The sequence below is a fragment of the Barbus barbus genome (genome assembly GCF_936440315.1).
Source record: "Barbus barbus genome assembly, chromosome: 12".
Lineage (NCBI taxonomy): Eukaryota > Metazoa > Chordata > Actinopteri > Cypriniformes > Cyprinidae > Barbus > Barbus barbus.
Genome location: NC_136740.1, coordinates 18,309,122 through 18,330,218, shown reverse-complemented (window position 1 = coordinate 18,330,218; position 21,097 = coordinate 18,309,122). Strand labels below are relative to the sequence as shown.

At 35.9% G+C, this 21,097-nt stretch overlaps 1 protein-coding gene across 2 annotated transcripts; it reads left to right on the top strand.

Annotated features, from left to right (window-relative positions):
- The first annotated feature begins 198 nt into the window (after positions 1-198).
- Positions 199-18,894, top strand: LOC306878185 (endoplasmic reticulum resident protein 44-like). 2 transcript variants are annotated; one of them, XM_079430370.1, is made up of 11 exons: positions 199-364; positions 6,172-6,244; positions 6,410-6,449; positions 8,302-8,417; positions 9,566-9,750; positions 9,880-9,995; positions 10,906-11,080; positions 11,597-11,708; positions 13,742-13,883; positions 14,492-14,594; positions 17,924-18,894. In XM_079430370.1, the coding sequence occupies exons 1-11, from the start codon at positions 308-310 to the stop codon at positions 18,029-18,031; spliced, it is 1,227 nt and encodes a 408-aa protein (XP_079286496.1). In that variant the 5' UTR covers positions 199-307; the 3' UTR covers positions 18,032-18,894. The 2 variants fall into 2 exon arrangements, with proteins under 2 accessions (XP_079286496.1, XP_079286497.1); XM_079430371.1 differs by having other exon boundaries at positions 222-364; positions 17,927-18,894.
- Positions 18,895-21,097: the final 2,203 nt, after the last annotated feature.

Here is a 21,097-nt window from a genome sequence, read left to right as displayed (position 1 = left end):
TATTTTCTTAAATATGTGGGTAGATAGTATTTATAGAGTTGTAACTTTTTAGTTTTAGTTACTTTTTCTTATTTGTAAGTCGCTTTGGACAAAAGCGTCTGCTAAATGACAAAAGTAAGTAAAGTAAGTAAGTAAACGACTCCCGTCCCAGTATGAAACTACATTTCCCACCATTCCAGAAAACCCGGACTCACAGTTAGTCCTGGCCGTACGGTACGCCTGTTTCCTGCAGCAGAGGAGAAGGAGGTGGTGTCGAGAGACTGACAAGATCCAACAACATCGCAACCTCAATCAACACCACTATACAATGAAATTATCATCAATAATACCCGCTCCCGAACTGCACTACTTCACCCTCCTGCTGGTATGTTGCTGAGTAATCCCGCGCTCTTTCAGTGAAACACTTCTCCAGGTTTACTTGCAATAGCTAGCTCATATAACGCTAGCTATTGGAAGGGGTTTATGGACTTGGATGTGATGCTCTTGATTTACATCGGTAATTAACAGGTTATTATAATAAGGTCTCCAGATTTGGAACAACGGGCGACTTTAGCTATGTCACTTCTGAATATGTCAATAGGTTTAATGGCCTGTGATCGATGTAGGTTAGCTGGCTAATGTGGCTAACCAGCTACTAGAGTTACCGGACTTGTAGTCATGATGCAGCTGCAAGTGTGGGATGTTTTGAGGGTTTATAGTCTGTTGGCCAACTATTCCCATTTAATGGACAACCACACTCTCATATAAACATGCCAATTTATATGATTCATTTCGAGTGTTTGCAAGCAAACTAAGAGTCATTCAATCATACAACCTTTATTTTAAGCAGCTTCAAATACAGTGTTGAAAGGGCCAGAAGAGTTTTGTTCTCAAGTGTAGATAATGACACAAATAAAGGAGTTTTTGATGAATAAGAAGGCACCACGTCTTTAACAATGCAAGTTTAGGCACTTTACACGGGGTTTAAATGATAAATGTAACTTGTTGGAATGAACAAATGTTTGAGGGGCTTTCCAGTATCTTACTCCCATTCATAATTGTGAAGTTCCGCAGACAGCGTTTAATGTGAGCCTATGCAACACGGAAAGTCCTTTAACAAATGAATTAAGCACTTGAAATCGGCTTTACAATAGGAACTATAGAATTTTCAGGTGTCAACGGTGATCTTTGTAGTCCTAAAGTAAAGAGAGGGATATTTTGGGATTCATTTCATCCGACTTCGCAGAGAAGAAACCGGTTGGTGAACTACTCTGTTGTGGCCGAATCCTATTGGCTGTCAACCCGGAAGTGACCGGCTCTGCACAGCATGATGTGAAAACCACAGCAGCGGTGTATTTGCTGCCAGTGTGGTACATTTAAACAAGCTTTTAATTTCTCTTGGATTGTACTTTAGCTGGGCCAACATACTGGTTCATGTTCATGATTAAGTTTTGACTTTTGGTCTTTTTTTTTCATTTGTGAATATCTATCGCCTCAGAGCAGAGGTAGTTAGCTCGAGATTGACCCCTGAGAGCTTCTGTCTGTCTGTCTTTTATTAACCATTTTAATAACATGAGTTAAAATGCTTGTAATCCCAACTCATTTGTTGTCACAGTGCATAATCGTCTGGTTTAGTTCATTACTCACTCTGATATTGTTTCAAAGCGACTTCATGATAGCAATAAATACATAAACCCACTTTTGCCTGACAAGGGTGAAAAACAGTGTGAGGCATTACTGATTTGTTTGGGATTTCCACCCATTTTAATAAATGCTATTACAAGTCATTCTCGCACATTCGGCTAGCTACATAACACCACTTTGATCATTTCTTCCATATTCTGACGTACACTGGAGTGTAACAGATTATCAAAAAGAAAACATCTATAACATGCATTTAGAAAATAAATAGGGTGAATTTTCAATTCATGCCATCTCTAAATAAAAGTAATTTTTACATAACAGCAATCAAAATGTTTACGTTGGTGAAACGTATATAAAAGTAAAGGCATATTCACACCAAGGACGATAACTACTGGTATAACTATATTAACTAATTAATAATATTACTGAATTGTATTAAATTTTCTTTGAATTTTATTGGTGTGGACACTAATGTAGCTGTCATTCTTTGTATTGAATTGACTTTAATTCTTTCAACAACCCTGTGCTTGCAGCTTTACCTTTGAACTGAGACTGCAGCATACAATTGAAAAATACTCAGGAACTGGACTCTAAAAAATGTTAAGAAGTTATAGAACCTGCTGATCAAACCTGTTTGTTTGTCTGAGTAGAAACTCCTTATATTAGAGCTGGGAAAGTCTTTGTGATGAATCTCGTTAAGAAATGGATATGCATGTGTCCAAATTTGTTTACCGACAACACGCCATATGTTGGGTCTAGCTGTGATTTTGTACTTTGCGATCTGAGCGGTTGAGATCAGCCCATGTGGAGCCATGTGTTTGTTTTGTTTCTGTGGCTGTGTTGTGACAGTTGGAGACTTGAGTTCACTGAGAGATTAGCCAGTGAATTTAGGCAGATGCCAGTTTTGTTGAGGAGGATCACATATGCCTCAGTGTGTGTTTGATATTATTGAAGTCTGAGCGTTTTTTTTTTTTTTTTTACATAAGTCTTAGTATTCGATCATGCACTTGAAGACAGCTAGTGTGAGGAGCTCTGCATCATATAATTTGCAGTCTATGGAATCAATTTAATGCCATATATATTTGCAAGAGAATTGAAGCATTGCAAACGAAAATGAAAGTATTGAGAAAAATAAAAATGCTTTTTGCAAACAAAAATAAAGAATTGCAAAATATAAATGAAACAGAGCAAAAGCATTGATTTTGCAATACATATTTTCCATGGCCATATCTACTAATTTATTTGCAACGCTGCTTTTATTTTGCGTTTCAGTCAAGTTTGAGCTTGCGATACGTTTTTCCCTTTGCACCTAAACCAAAAAGACTCAAGCTTCGTTTTTTGAATCTTCCAGTGACAGTCATTTCTTAATTTATGCCGGGAGTTATGTAAATGAAAAACGTCGAGATCGATATGAAGCTTGAGTCTTAGACCTTTTTAATGATGTATAGTTTATGAAGTTAACTGCATTCTTTTACATTAAAACTAGCAGTAACTCTGAACTAATGTAAACAAGAACGCTGTGCGCTGACGTCCTCCCACAGGTTAAGAGATTTTAAACAAGCACTGTTAATACACATTTAGTTAACCAAATGAAACAATACACATTTTAATGCTATAAAAGTGTGCACATTGAGAAAAATAATGCAGATGTTCATATTAACAACTTCTTTAGCTTGAGAAAACGCTGCTAATACACACATTTGTTAATAAAGTTAATAAAAATGAAAAATGCATGTTTTAAAGCTAGTGAATAAAAAGAAACGATCCACCCGCATGCCTCTGCTCAATGACAGTGCCTGGATCAGTTGTGATTTGTGTCTCGGGCCGATGACGTCACTTCCAGGGAGGCATGCCCAGGCCTGTTGTACACACCCCTTGACTCCACCCCCATGTCAAAACAGTGCCACAAAGTGAGACGCGCAGAAACGTGAAGCGCAAAGGGAAAAACGGTATCGCAAGCTCAAACTTGACTGAAACGCAAAATAAAAGCAGCGTTGCAAATAAATTAGTGGATATGGCCATGGAAAATATGTATTGCAAAATCAATTCTTTTGCTCAGTTTCATTTATATTTTGCCATTCTTTATTTTTGGTTGCAAAACTAATTTTTTTTTCGCAATACTTCATTTTCTTTTGCAATTCATTATTTTTGTTTACAAAAAGCATATTTATTTTTCTCAATACTTTCATTTTTGTTTGCAAACCTTTATTTTCTTTTGCAATGCTTCAATTCTCTTGCAACTATATATGGCATTAAATTGATTCCATAGCAGTCAGTCTTGCTGTTCACAGTGTGCTTGTCAAGTTAGTCTGTCTCACCATGTTTATTTAAGGAGGGGAAAGATGTCCAGAGTATAGCATTATACCTGTCTTCAGGCTATCTTTGAAACAGTGAGTCAAACAGGATGTAGTGAAATGTAACAGACACATCCAACCAGCCTCTTTAACACGTGGCATTATCAAACCCATTTATCACATATGTTAGATAGCCACGTTACTTAGCTTCAGTGAACTTTGGCAGTGAATGTGATATGATCATTTCAGAGTAATAACACAAAACATATATTTGCTAGATTATTCATACCACCTAGAATCAGCCAGACTATCATCACATGTCTAAAGAAAATGGCAAAAGTCCAAACTACATTTTGTTACGTTGTTTTTTTTATGTTACAGAAAGGCAAGTCGGTCACAATTATGGAACTTTTTCTGCAATTAATTGTGATAAAAGAAGTTATTGTGTGTTTTACTCATGTCAGTTAAAGTGCATGCGTAATCCACATATATCTTAAGACACCATTTATGAACTGAACTTGTAAACATATAATATGTATATTATGAATATAACATTTCTAAGTTATAACATTTCTAAGTTCTATATTATGAATGTAACATTTCTAAGTCGAAGTAATATGTGTTTAGATATGACTGAAATGCTCTAAATATTAAAGTACATTATGCAGTAGTGTTATTACAAAAATAAGGTCATAATATTAATTTAGTATAAAAATGCTGTGTATTGACATATATCAGACAAACCAATGATATGACATGGCTAAAGAATGTGTATATATTTTCATGTAAGCAAAAAATATAAGAAATTGTGAAGGGAGAAAACGTTTTGTTCCCCAAATCTCCGTATTGTAACTTGACTTGATACGAGGAATATTTCAAATATCCACACACAGTTCTGTAAAAGAACAAAAATAGGCGTTCTAAACACAGTTATGGTAATAATGATTATTAATGTTTAGATGTTTAATAGACCGTTTGTATTAGGGATGTGCAACAGCGATCGAGTACTCGGCCGTGACAGCGATGACCGATCATGAAAACGATGATCGTGGGGGGGAAAATAATCTGATTGGTTATAGCAGCACTTTGGGCGGCACCCTGAGCTCTGATTGTTTAGCTTGCAAGAGCATACGGTTCAAGAGAAGAGAGAGAAGCTTGGCTTTGAAGTCAAGTAGTGATGTCTGCGTTAGCTACATACATATCTGATTAATCTAAAATAGGATGCGTTGGGATATTAACATTTATTTACATGCAGCTGAATGCGCTGCATATTACCAGTGTTTAGTTTCATGCTCAAATATAATGCCCGATATTGAGTTATTTGAGACGGTCATATTGCTTTTAGATGTTTCTTTTTCAAAAATACTGATCCTATAATAATACAGCAGTGATTTTTTCCGTCATATTTGTTCAACAGTAGGCATACTTCCATTAAAATTGTTTTCGTACTTCGTATGGCTTCGAAAACACGCAGGCGATTTTAGGAATCACTTGATAATGTAGATGAAAATATAGCACAAATCTGCCATAAACATTTATGACAAGCATTATAATGAGAACTTTATAGAATGTGAAATCTGTAGTGAATTCTGTCCTTACCCGTGTTTCAGCGCGCTGTTGAAAGCGCGTCACGGCGGGAGCGCTATCGCTATAGAGCGTAACTTAAAGTTCACTGGCATATGCATCCTTTTGTGCAGAATACAAGTTGTAATGTTATGTTTATGTTATGTATCTAAGTTATCTGATTAATATCATAGGAAGTGTCATAGAATGCGTTTCAGTTTATTGGCATAAAGTCAGCTTCACCTCAGGCAGCTATTTTAATAACATTGCTGCATCATAATCTAACATCTAATCGTGTTCATGTTTTCATGTCATATTTTTATTTTTAACATTCATTTTCATAACAGTCTTCAGATATTTTCATTACGGCCATGCCCCGCCCCCCGAGTACTCAATTAATCGTTTTTGAAACCTATCGATGATCGAAATAAGAAATTGCCAAAAATGCCCATCCCTAGTTTGTATATCTATATTGGAATCGCTTACATCACTTATAATTCATCTTATTCCATTTATTTCTTAACTGAAGTCTTGTCTAGTATTCATTTTGGACCGTGCATTAAAGCAGGTGTTTTGTATAAAAGATATTATAGATTATCAGTATGACTGTCCAATGATAATGGTTTATCATTGTTACTGTTATTACTGACATACCAACAGTTTACCGATGAACCACCTGTGTTGTTGGCAGGTAACGGGTCTGTATACTCCAGGACGAGGAGAGATCACCAGTCTGGATGCTGGAAACATCGATGACATCCTCAGTGAGTTCTTACCCTGTTTATTTTGAGTGTTTGAAAGAGGCTGTTTCATCAGTGGTTTCAATCAGACAGTTGCTGCACCTGTGTCATGAACGTGGGTGTGAGTTATCTAATGGTGCTTTGTCATTGTAGATCAGATGAAATTAAACCACACGTTTCTCTCCACAGACAATGCAGGGGTGGCTCTAGTCAACTTCTATGCAGACTGGTGAGTGTTCCAGATGTGTGTTGGTTAGAAAGGGTCATGAGAGTTGTTGATTTTCTTTGTGTGCTGATTCCCCGTATGGGTAGATGACAACAATACTTAACTAAGTTGACTTGTCCTGAGGAGGATGAAATAACAAAAAGCTTTTTGATGATGATGTTATTAACAATACACAATTCAGTTTGATACGCAATACTGATATCACAATACAATATACTTACAAAACTATAGTGTTAAAAAATAAAATGTTATGGGTTATTTTTGTTTGGATTATTACTTCTAGGACGTATAATAAAGAGCTAGCAAAAAGTACTGTTCATTAACCTAAATAGAAATATTCCTGATTCTGCTTAGCTAAAGTACTGAATTGTTAGAAATGTATCCTTGTATTCTGTCCTTGACTACATACATTTAAAATGTTTTATATATTGTACGGGGGCGTAGAATTAGGGGGGGACGCTAGGGACGTGTCCCTACCAATATCCAGCCACTACCAAACTGTCCCTAGCAATATTTTGATCAAATAATTAAAAATATATATATGTTTTTGTCATTTCAGACGCATCTGAAACGTCATATCATTGATATTACCTAACAAGTTAAAGCAAATACGTTAGAAAACTGCACGCTTTCAAGGGCGCACATTTAATACATGTGTGGAATATAGTCGCACACCAGACGAGAAGCGCAGCCATGTTTAGAACTCACAGGTATTGCACCCAATTCAAGACAGCAGTCCAAAACAGTTCATATAAAAGCCCACTTCAGGAATTAACTGAGTTGCATCGATGAGAATGAAGTGGTGTTTGTTTGACAAAACAGAGAAAACGGAAAGAGAAAGCGCTATCTATCATTAGCGCCCTATATAAAACATACGGATAGAAAGACGCGGAAAGATACACAAGTAGTCGGTTTATGTCCCCACCAATGTCGAAAGCAAACCTACGCCCTTGATATTGTATTGTATAATGTATTTTAGTTTTAATGTATTAATAATAATTTCAATACACATGGAAGTTCAAATTTAATATTTGATATGCTCTTTATATGTGGATCATTGTTTATATGTGAATAAAAGCCTAAAATAAAATTAAAAATTAAATTTTGGGTGAACAACACCCAATTGTTGCATTTTTGTATTGCGATATATTGTGACACGATATCTTGTTACACCCCTAGATAATAATAATAATATTATTATTGTTGTTTAAATGGCTTTATTGGTCATATATTTCTACTAATATTTTTTATACAACAGAACTATTTAAAATGGCAAAAACTATTTTTAAAAGAAGTCGTGAGCATTTATTGGATCTAAAGTTTTAATAATAGTAGTAATATATTATTATTATTATTATTATTCATGGTGGTGATGGTGCAGTGGATAAGACACATGCCGTTGGTGTGAGAGACCAAGGTTCGAATCCACTGTGTGACACCAATGTGTCCCTGAGCAAGACACTTAACCCCCTAGTTGCTCCAGAGGCGTGCGACCTCTGACATATAGCAATTGTAAGTCGCTTTGGATAAAAGCGTCAGCTAAATGAATAAATGTAAATGTAAATGTCATGGAACTTCAAGAAATGTATTTGTTTTAAAAGAGTAAAATGGTCAAAAAGTGAATAAAAATCTAAAACATTTGTAGGATTCATGAAATATACACTTTAAACAAAACGCAAAGTAGTGGGATCTCATATAACCATGAAGTGGTTTATATTATGCCTGGCTTACATTACATTTTATTGAACAGACCTGAAATATCCATCTAGAAAAGAAAAACTTGCACTAGCATCTCATAATTTAAGGTATCTGTACCCAGTTCTTAGCTCATTTTATTTGTGTGTATTTTCTGCAGGTGTCGTTTCAGTCAGATGCTCCACCCCATCTTTGAGGAGGCATCGAATATAGTGCGGGAGGAATATCCAGACGCTACACAGGTGGTGTTTGCCCGGGTGGACTGTGACCAGCACTGTGAGTTTATACACACACACACATTGGTTTAGCCTTTGAGATAAAGCAAATTAAACAGAATTATTGATGTCTTGTAAAGTGTTTGATGGTTTAATGACAAAACTGCATCTTCTGTGAAGTCAAGGCGGCTCAAAGATACCCCACAGTGTGGGTGTGTGTGAGCGAGAGAGACCGCACATGACTGATTTCAGCCGATCGGCTTTGGAGTACCCCCCCACCCCACATCAATTGACTTTCATGTCTCAGTCCCTCCCCCATTTCTTTCTTGCCTTCTCTTTCTTTTTTCTCTACTTTCTTTAGTTCTTAACCCCTTTTTTGGCTCTGTACTTTGACTTGAGTCCATCTTTCTCTTTAAAATGAGACTACCCACGACCTCTGACCTTTTGATCTTTCTCCCTCATAACCTAAAAAACAAAAAATTCATGGATCGATCCATATTTTGTTCTCCAAAGCGCAAAGCATCTCCAAGGTTGAAGAGTTTTTTCTACATTTCGGTCCTAAAACTGTGTATTAGAAAGCAAAGAGAATTAAGTGTGACTGGAAAAATGTAATGTCACCTCATTCTGTTGGGTTTCATAGATTTAAAAACACCTTTAGATATTCAAATACCATCTATAACGTTCACTACCATTCAAAAGCATGGGGTCAGTAAGATTTTTTTTAGAGCTGTTAATACTCATCAGTGATGAATTAGATTGAACAACAATGACAGTAAAGACTATTTTACATAAATGCTGTTCTTTCTATTCATCAAATAATCCTGAAAAGTCGACCACAGTTTCCACAAAAATATTTTTCTGTTTTCAGCATTGATAATAAGAAATGTTTCTTGAGTAAATCAGCATATTATAATGGTTTCTGAATGATTGTGTGACACTGAAGACTGAAGTAATGACTGCTGGAAATTCAGCTTTGCCATCACAGGAATAAATTACATTTTAAAATACATCATAATAGAAAACCACTTTTACAATAGTAAAAATATAGTAATATATTACTGTTTTAATGTATTTCTGATCAACTAAATGATGCAGACTATATGAGCATAAGAATCTGCTTTAATAAACTTCTTACCAACCTCAAACTTTGAATGGTAGTTTAGCTGATATAAAAGAGTTATTGAGTTATTTTTATGTTTCCACTGATAGCTGATATATCCCAGCGCTACAGGATAAGCAAATACCCCACACTGAAACTGTTCAGGAATGGGATGATGATGAAGCGAGAATACAGAGGTCAAAGGTCAGTGACCGCCATCGCTGATTTCATCCGCCAGCAGAAAGTGGATCCAATAAAAGCAATAGAAACTCTGGAGGAAATCAGCACTGTAGATGTAAGTGTTTCACGATCACAATGCTGTTTTATTTTTGTAGCACATTTAAAATGTCTATCCAAAGTGCTTTTTGGTATAGTGACTAAGAATGATCGCTGTGTCATCTTAATGTTCTTCCTTCTCTTTCAGAGGAGTAGACGCACCATCATTGGTTACTTTGAAAAAAGGGACTCTGACAATTACCATACTTATGAGAAAGTGGCCAACATCTTGAGAGATGACTGTGTTTTCCTGGCAGCTTTTGGGTAAGAGAAGCACTTAAGATACTTAAAGTTAGCATGGCGTGATAATTCAAGTGATTTTATTATATGCATGGGTGAATTGTTCATGTTTTTATTTTTTATTAATTTGTCATAATTCGAACTTCCAGTGAAATAACACTGGACGACCCAGTACCTTGGGCTTTGAAAGTGGTAAAATATAAAAGATTCTGTCATCATTTACTCCTCCTCATGTTATGTCAAACCTTTGTGGAGATATATTTTCAATGGAACAGAAAGACCATTTTTAACAATCTTTACACAGCACTTTTCCATACATCAACAGTACAGTTGTAAGTGACCGTATGGCTTCAGAAGACTTGAAATATGACCAAAAAATCATATGGACTACTTTTATGATTCCTAAATAGTGTCAGTCCTTTTGTATAACATATAGGTTAAAAATGTTGAGTATAGTGTGAGAATAAATAATGACAGAATTTTCATTTTGGGTGAACTGTTTCTCTATGGCAAGACACTACTGATCAGTTTTGAGATTTTGGGCTATTTTGCTTCCATAACACGTATTCTTTCAGACTAGTGGAAAGAAAACATCCTAAATACACATTTAAGTGTTAATTTTAGTACACTTTATCTATACTTGTGTATGTAGATTTCAGTTACAATACATATCTTTTCCTCTGCACTGAGATTCTGATTTTTGTACTTGAGATTTATGCAAATTAATGCAAATTCTATTAGATGATGCATTGTTTGCGTATTTACACATAACATTAGAGAAAATTTGTAATATAAAAGTTTTCTTAATGTACTGTGAATAGTCAACTGGGGAAATATGGTGATGTCAACTAGTTAAAATATTTGCCTTGCCTTAAATCCGACTTGATTACCTCAATTTTACCTCGTTTTTGTATTCCTTTCTCTTTTTTTACAGGGAAGTTTCTAAGCCTGAGCGGTTCAGTGGTGATAATATTATTTATAAGCCAATGGGAGAGAATGCTCCTGACATGGTCTACATGGGCTCACTCACAAATTTTGACCTCAGCTACGCCTGGACACAGGACAAGTGTGTGCCGCTAGTCCGAGAAATCACATTTGAAAATGGAGAGGTATGCTTTTCTTTCTCAAAATATCTTTTTGTGAGTACTTTTTGTCCGCATTTGTTATTTGTGTACATCTTAACAGTCAAATTCATCATTTGCATAAGAAAAGTCCCCTCCCCCTCAGTGTACTTTTCCCACACTCAAGCACATCTCACTGTGTACGTTTCAAGTATGTTTGTGCTTTAAAGTCGTCTGCATGACATGTCCTTTAGTGGGTGTGGGTTTTTTCTTTGATTTACTTGACCGCATGTTTTGAATAACTTCGGTCTCTGTTGCTCGGTGATAGAGCAGATTCTCCACAATCTGCTCCACTGACCCACCTCTGCCTAACTGCACTTCAACCAAACATCCTACACACTTTCAAAACTCATTAGACCGCATTTGTTTCTGGTCCTCAAATCAGAGCAATGTTCCATCAGTGCTAATATGTTGTATAACAGAAATGGGACTTTTTACTGTTTGTATCGCCCTGCTTGTCTGTGTTCAACTGTGATTACAATTTGTTTTTGTGTGTGTGTGAAGGAACTGACGGAGGAGGGCATCCCGTTCCTGATCCTCTTCCATCAGAAGGATGACACAAATAGTCTGGAGAAATTTCAGCAAGAAGTGGCTCGCCAGCTTATCAGTGAAAAGGGTATGCATAGGGATCGGAAAGGGTCATGGGCGGGTCAATATTTAATCATTTTAATAAAATTATTAATTAAAACAATTAATAAAAGCCACTCATAGAACTCGCACCTTTAAATGTATTCACTTTGGCTATAGAGTCATGTATTGCAGGGTTCCTCTTACCGGCTCACACCATCAACATTGCTTTTCAAGACATTAGGGGCTTTCTCACTGGAGGAACCTTTACATAGTTCCTAGAACTATTGGCGGAAGTACCCACTTTTTGGCATGTTCGCAGCACAGGAACTAGGAACGTATTTAGTTCTAGGAGCTCTGTTTGGTGGAAATTAATTAGCTCATACTTCAGACTAGGGTGTGAAACAGTTCTATAGGAACTACCAGTGACGTAAGTGTATGCTGATTGGCCAAACACATATGAAACACCCCAGCCTTTTTAAAAATATTTACTCCACGAACATGGGAAATGGCGATAATGGCATTTAGCTACCTGTTGTCTGTAGCATTGCGCTCTTTTCTCAGCCTCAATTATATGTTAAACTGACTAAGTTGTCACAGGAGATTCAGTCAGATTTTCATGCTCTTTCAATTGTGTAAATTGTGCATTTACATTCCATCTCCATGATTATCACAAAACCCAAGACACACAACAAAAACAGCTCTGATCTCAGCGTCCTCCATTCACCAGTTGACTTGAACCCTCGACCTTTGAGTTACAAGTCTGACTCCCTAACCATTAGGTCATGACTGCCAGTGTGAATGCAACCAGGCAAACGGCCCGAGGGGGAAATTGGTTTTCTAGGAACAACCATGCTGGCTAGTTCCTAGAACTGAGTTCCCTATAGTACTGAGTTCAGTGCTGCCTCTCCCAAAAGTATTGTAAGCCTAAATAATACAAGTGTGTTTGACCTTTTTAACCCACAATCTATGGTTTCTGGGCAGCTGTCAAAGGTCCGTTCGCTTGACATAACCACAGTATGTTGTGAAGCATGGTGTAAGCTGATGTGAAAGTGACAGAGAAGAAGCATATAGGACCAACACTTTCACAATGCAATGTTGTTTACATCATGTGAACACTCTTAAGATAGTTGACCGGTAATGATGGTTTATAGTTTAAAAACACACCCTTTTATTTCACTTCAAAAAACATTGATTCATCACGTATGGATTACCACTGTGTTTGTTTTATGTGTTTTTTTTTTAAGGCATCAGCTTCGGAGGTCATGTACACTTCCATTATGTGGAATATATAAATGGATTATTTTTATACAAATATTTGTGTTCAGTTGAAGAAAGAGTCATGTATATCTGGGATGGCTTGACAGTGAATCCCTTTAAAGGGATAGTTCATCCAATAATGAAAATTACTCACCCTCAAGTTGTTCCAAACCCATAAGACTATTTTTTTTGTAAGGTATTTTTGATGAAATCCAGGAACTTTCTGACCCTCCATAGACAGCAACAGAACTACCACGTTCAAGGCCTAGAAACGTAGTAAGGACATTGTTAAAATAGTCCATCTGATGTGGTTAAACCTTAATTTGATGAAGCTACAAGAATACTTTTTTGTGTGCAAAGTAAACAATAATAAGTAAAAGTAAAAAGTATTCTAGTAGCTTCATAAAATTACGATTGAACCACTGATGCCACATGGATTATTTTAACAGTGTCCTTGCTATATTTCTGGGCCTTGAAAGTGGTAGATATGTTGCTGTCTATGCAGGGTTAGAAAGCACTTGGATTTTACCAAAAATATCTTAATTTGTGTTTCAAAGATGAACGAAGGTCTTACGGGTTTAGAATAACATGAGGGTGAGTAATTAATTTTCAGACAGAATTTTCATCTTTGGGTGAACTAACCCATTAAAATTGACTAATAAATTAACTGTAATGTATTATTAAATTGAATAATTAACCCACCAACAAGTCGGTTTTTAAAATTTTTTCACATCCCTGATGCAAATGCAGTTTTGATGGCCAAAAATAATGTTTAGACATTTTTAGGCACAAATTTTAGACTAAATTTACCTTTTCTCTCAGGCTCTATCAATTTTCTTCATGCCGATTGCGATAAGTTCCGGCACCCTCTGCTGCACATTCAGAAGACCCCTGCCGACTGCCCTGTAATTGCCATCGATAGTTTCCGCCACATGTATGTCTTCCCAGAATTCAGCGACCTTGCGTAAGTATTGGACTTGTCCATGTGTATTTATTGCAGTGATTCCTTCAGCCTCCTTTCTGCAGGTTATCTCTTGTTCCAGACACCCATTAAACAACGATTGTAGACTTTGCCACAGCAACACACACTGAGAGAGTGATAGAGAACGGCTTTGGGCTTCATCTCTCAGCCTGTTACTCCAGTTAATTAAGCAACACCTGACTGATGATAGCTGTAATGTGTGTGAACATAGTAGCTTAGTTTTCATAGGTTTATAACTGTTATTACTACTTTATTACAGCATTATAATTATTTATGACACCAGAGGCCGTATATGACAGAAAGCATCATAATTCAGCGCATGCCTTATTTTATTAAGCACTCTGTATATCCTATTATCCAATAAGGGCCTTATCAGCCTGCCTCTCGTCAGTCTTTGATACAGCTGATTGTCCAGGGGGTCGTGGCGTCTGGGGCATTACAGATGATGTCATTATCTTGTTAAAATGCTGTGGTTTTGGAGACTGTCGGCTCTCTCGAGGTCTTATCTGTTCACTCGTTAAATCAATGATGCTGCTCGTGTTGTTGTTTGTTTTTTGGACTGTTTTATGATGCCTTGTGTGTATGAACAGGGTTCCAGGAAAGCTGAGGCAGTTTGTTTTGGACCTGCACTCAGGAAAGTTGCACAGAGAGTTCCATCACGGCCCAGACCCCACAGACAGCACTCCAGGACAGGTCAGAGTTCACCACAGCTTCTGCAAGGGATTGCTTTTCATTTATAAGAGTGATTTGAGTTGGACCTGCCATCGTTTTTAAAATGCTTTTTCAGTTTGTAATCAAATTAGGCACAAATCTTGGTTGTGATGGCTGTTATCAATCATGGACACTGTAATTGTGTGCCTTTATAAAATCTTTATAAAATTGATAGCTCTCATTTATACTTTAATGTCGAATAGCTATAATCAATGGTCAGTTTCATAGAGGCATCAGTATTGCTATCAGTGATACTTGCCTTCAGTCATAAAAAGTTTTTAGCCAATCACATGCATCTCTGTTGAAAGCAATGGCCAGTCAGAGGTGTTTTCTGTAGGTTAATCAGAAGAATCCCCTCTGAAATAATTTTTTGTTTTCGTAAGTTTACAGAGTTCTAGACGCTTGCAGATTTATCTAATATAATGAGAGAGACAAAATGTACACACACGATGTAGATAAGAGATTGATTGTGTAGTTAGTCATTGATTTATCAGGAGTTTTCACATGAGTAAGCTCGGTCAGTTGCGCTATAAGAGCTCTGGGGCCTGTACCATGATGGTGGCTGAACAAACTCAGGGTTACAGGATTAGTTTTGAGTTGACAAAACCAAACCAGTCCAATTCGGCTTTGTTGGTACCATGAAGCTGATCATCAACTTTCTCTGTCAACTCGGGCTAGATCCTGAGTTAATGGAGCGCGTGCACATGGATGTGTGACATCAGTAATGAGCAGCCAATCACATGCCTTGAAACTATGATTCACTTCTTGTGAGAGAGTCAGTGCGATTCACTACCAAAGATTGAAATATTGAACAATATGAAGAATTTAAACATTTATACAGCAAGATGAAACAATCTACCCATATAAGTGCAAGTAAACGTTAAGTTTATAATATATTTATAGATATAACAACACTTAAAAATCTAAACAAATATGTAGTCATGTTTACAGCTATTGATTCTAAAACTTATTTATATTGCATATTGTCTATATGTTTATATTAATTTAAAATAAAAGCTTAATAATTACTATTAAACTGCTGGCTTGTGTAATGGATGAAGGGTATAATAATTATATAAATAATAAAAAATCTCTAAAAATCAGATGATTTTATCTTTAAAAATGTTTTACTATGTATTGCGTCAGAGATGTGTCACTTTGCCTGAAGCTGATTGGTCAAATTTAGGTTTGCGATCTCTACACCAGAACATAACCTGCTCTAGGTAGGTTAGCTGTGGAGTGTAAGTTACTATGGCGATGAACACTGCTAAAAGCCAAACCACTTTCATGGTACCTAAAACCCAGAGTTGGTGCAAACTAAGCTGAAACTTACCTGGCTAGCCAGCTAAACCGGCTTCATGGTACAGGCCCCTGCTGTTTCTCTAGAATCTCTACACAATCCATTGACAATTTCAAGAAGTTTTGTTTGTCTAAGAGGACCGAACGTCCACGTATACTGTTTCAAGAGTGAGAAACGCGAGTGTAAAAATTACATGAGTGAATCTACTAAATTGTTCCTTCAGTCATTGCTATGATTGACAGTTGTAACTGCCCTGGGCGGAACGATCTATCTGACAAACCGATGTCAAAAATAGAGCTGTGCATTAAGTGATGCAGAGTAAATTCAGAGTAACAAAACTACAACAGCAACAAGTCTGTGTTGGCTGAATTAGCAGCTTCTACAGTTAAAACACTCTTTTTGATGTGTCCTTTTTAAGGTAATATTTTTAAAAATGTTGTTTTTAAAATAAATCTAAAAATATTTAATGCATTATTATTTAATTATACTTGCTATACTACTTCAGTACAGTACTAAAATTAGTTATAATCACCATTTTATAATAAATTCAAAATCAAAACCTGAAAACTAGGGAATGGAAATGGCAACTGAGCTGTTGAGTGATCCTCTGCTGCCATGTACTGGATATAATGGTAATTTCATGTAATTGTCGTCCTCAAAAGTCTTTGTTTTCCACAAGGTTTTTTTGCACATTTTTTCATCATCTCCATGAATGAAAAGTGATTTTTTTTTTTTTTTTTTGTGAATTTTACTGCACAACTGTAAAGTTAAAAATAGTAAGGCTTTTAAATATTGTATAAGTGTTTAAAAAAATGTGTTTTTTTTTTGTGGGGGGTTGCATGTCTTTGTCACCTTTTTCACCCATGATGCGTTTGCATCCCTGTTATGTTTCAACATTAACTTGAAGATTGCATGTGAAATTATTGCAATATAAAAAGTATTTATAAAAACTTTAATGTTAGGTGAGATTAATCACAAATAATTTCAGAAAAAATAATTTCAGACCTGTTGAGTATTCAAGCAAACAAGTCTCTTATGGTCACCAAGTGACAAAAACAGTAATATTGTGAAATATTTTAACAATTCAACAACTGTTTTAACCACTGTTTTCTATTTTATTATACTTTAAAATATGATTTATTCCTGAGATGGTAAAGCTGAATTTTCAGCAGTCATTACTCCAGTCTTCAGTGTCACATAATCCTTCAGAAATTATTTTAATATGCTGATTTGGTGCACAAGAAACATTTCTTTAGGATTCTTCCATAAATCGAAGGTTCAAAAGAACAACATTTATGTGAAATAGAAAATATTTGTAACAATTTAAAGTACTTTTCCTTCACTTTAGATCAGTTTAATGCATCCTTGCTGAATAAAAGCATTAATTTAAGCATCCTTGAGCTATGGAAAAGTGCGTGCTATATATATATATATATATATATATATATATAAACTTATTAAAGTTAATTATTAATTTAAAAAAATACTGACCTCAAACTTTTGAATAGTACTGTGTAAAACTACACTTAGTATCAATGCTTGTAATTTCACATTCCATTATTAACAAATTACAGATTGCGCACAACACCGCATCATTATGCGATATTAGTTAATCAGCTTCTGTTTGGCCTGTACATATCGAGATGACATTTTGCTCAAAATCAGTGTTGTCCACTTTTCGGCTGATTAAAGTACCCCATTATGACAGGCACTTTACTCAGGTTGTGAGTTCAGGACACTTCCTGATCCAAATCCTCTGAAAAGAACATGTTCATCTAGACTAATTAATGCAGGCATACATTAATTAAGACTATGACTGAATGAAACGCACGTGCTGACATTTGAATGGAGATGCAGTAGAATGAACCCGGTGGCCTCGGTGCTTAGCGATCTGTTGACAGGAACACATCCATCTAGCTGTGCTTCTCAAAATAATGACTGTGTAAACAGACACTTTACAGATCCAGGTGATTTGTGATTATTTATTTGCCTGTTTGTGTGTGTGTTCCAGCAGGACGAGAATGGAGAGTTGGTCAGTAATCCCCCAGAGAGTTCCTTCCAGAAATTGGCCCCCAGTGAGACGCGCTACACCATCCTCAGGGACCGGGACGAGCTGTGATGTCACAACCGTATCGAGATCCAACCCAGAAGTCAGCTGGTGCCCACCCGGCACTGCCGCTGCCTGCGCAACGTCTATTTTCATAATTTTTATTTTAGATTAAAAAAAAAGTGAGAAGGTGAACCCCTGAGCTTTTTTGGGGTGGGGAATGAAGAGGAGCGTTTTTACTTTTGTTTTTGGAGCTTGTAAATATGTTTGTGCTCTGTGGGTCTAGTCTAAATTAAAAAAGATTTTTTTTTTTTTTTTTTTTGCCCTACGTTTTTGTCTCCCCAAGTCCCTTTTTTGTAGGAAAAAACATTGGTGGTCCTCTTTGTTGGAAAGCAAATTGAGTTTATTATGATCTTAAGTGCGAGCAAGTGGAATCATGGAGGGGAAAAAAGAACAAACCTGCAGTCAACCTGTGGTATTTCACTCCAGTCCTCAACAGAGCTGCCCAGTGTGTGTGTGTGTGTGTGTGTGTGTGTGTGTGTGTGTGTGCGCGTGTGAGTGTGTCTGCACATGTATGTTACATGTGCTTATTAATCTGTATTCATGTACTGTACCGTTCCAGACTTTTAATTTAATCAGACTTGTTTAAATTCAGACTCGCTAAGATCCAGACTCGCTAGTCTCATATCATCCCATTCCACCAGGGGGAGTGGTCAGGGGCGGGGTTATGTGGGGGTCGGGTTTAGAAGGGTGGGGATTATTTGTAAATCTGTCATCTCAGAGGGGACAAGGAAACCAAAAAAAGAAAAGTAAATTAAAAAAACATTTTACAAGGTTCTGTTTTGTGTTTCATTAAACGGTTTTCACTTTTATTTTTTACTTTTGCACTTACTAGGTGACATTACATCTGTACATTAAAAGATATTGCATAATGTAAGAAAAAAAGTTAATATTCATCTTATTTTAAAAGATAATCCCAATCAGTATCAAGTTAAGTATACAAGGTTATTCCTGTGTTACATTAAATAAAATGAGCATTATCTTACAGGCAGGGACAGTCCACCGAAAAAAGTATATTGTCACCATCATGCTGTTCCAAAGTTGAACGATTCTCTTTTATCTGCGTAACAAAGGTATTTTGAGGAACGATGATTACCAAACAGTGTCAGTTCCCACTGATTTCTGTTTGTCTGTACATCGGAAGTCAATAGAATCAAAATTGTTTGGTTACCATCATTCTTCAAAATATCTTCTTTTTCATTCTGCAGAAGAAAGTTTGGAATAACACGAGGGTGAATAATGATTCACTCAGAATTTTTAATGTTGCACAGACTATCACTTTAAAGGTGTGGGACCTAAAAGATTGTGCATTTTTATCCAGATTTCCTGTTCTGATGATCTAAAGTTGGGGAGCAATGTCATAAAGACAAAATAATGCCTTGTGAGCACTTCATCTGCCCACCAACATTGGGCTATGGCCTTCTACTGCGGCAGACTCAGATGACTAAACTGAGATTAAAAAAAGGTTTTTAGGTTTAAGATAACATCAAGAAAGTGAGCCTAAGGTTGCACAAAGGATGTAACTGCTAAAAAAGGCCTGATTTAATCAGTCATGTTTTCTTAATATTTGTCAATAGTCATTTGATCTTGCGATATAACGAAACTATGTATGTCCCAAAGTCAACAGGTGGTGTAAACAGGCAGTATGCACTCAATGTACTGTAAAAAGTATACATCAAGACAGCTACAGCTTGTCACTATAGGGCGGTCTCCTTAAAGGTACATCTTTGTACCTTATCTACCCCTTAAGGGGCCATATTAGTGCCTTGCTGTATTAGCGACCAGGTGAAGGAACAATTTTTTTGAAGAGAGTTTTGGGGGCTGCATCATCATCCAAATGTCACTGACAGGGCTCACAGACCCTCCTAAACAGTGCATGCAGCAACATCTGCTACTTTAATCATGAGCAACTACACTGAACAAAATTATAAACGCAACACTTTTGTCAGCTCATGAAAAATGGGGGCAAAAACAAAAGTGTTGCGTTTATAATTTTGTTCAGTGTATATTGAAACTGCGTTTCAAAGACTATTTGAAGAATTGTTGCATTCATAAGTGGCTTCTTTGACAAATAAAGTGATTACATTTCTTGAATGAAATTATTGAAAATGACCCACAGTCCTTCAGTGCTGTTATTGTTAACTAGGGTTGCAAAAATTTGGAAAATTTCCAGTAAATTTCAGAAATTTTGGAAACTTTCCAGGATTTTTTGGAATATTCCAGGGATTTTGGGAAAGTTTCCACATTTTTGCAACCCTAGTGAATTAGAAATGAACTGAAATACTCTGTAATAAATACGTCTACACTTACAGTAAGTAATAAAATTACAAAAAAAAAAAAATATATATATATAAAATTTTTCTAATTCAATTTATGAAAATGACAACAGCACAAAATTAAATTACTAAAAATAAAAAAAATTGAAAATATGAAATGAACATCAAAATATGAATAAAAACAAAAGTAAATAAATAGTACTGAAAACCGTTGTCCATTTAAAATGCGGGTAAATTCAGTTTTCGGTGACCAAAGCTACTCAATCAGCTTAGATTTCTGTCAAATATTATATAATTTAAGTGACAGTTCAACAAATTAAAATTATTTCATCAATTTACTAATGTGTTCAAAACCTGTGACAATTACTTTCTTCTGTGAAACAAAAAAATTAAATTTCTAAAAATTATCTCAGCATTTTTTTGATCCACTGTTATTTGTTTTGTTCAAAGGACAAAAAGTGTTAAAAGTATTGTCTTGTGTGTTTGACAGAAAGAAAGTCGTACAGGTTTGGAACAACAAGAGAGCGAGTACATGACAGAATTTTAATTTTTGGGTGAACTATCCATTTAAAGTGTTATCTATCTTAATAACCTGCTCAGTAATTTGCCTCTAAATGCTATATCTTTAGCTTAATGTTTAAAGTACTTTTTTAATAAGATATTTAGGCCACAAGTTGGTTATTAAAAGTGTGGGGAAAACAGCTTTGAATATGGAGAATATTCAAATGACAGTGTACAAACTCTTGGAACTGTCTTTGCACAATGTTTTTATGAAATATTTACAATTATTTCTAACTATAAA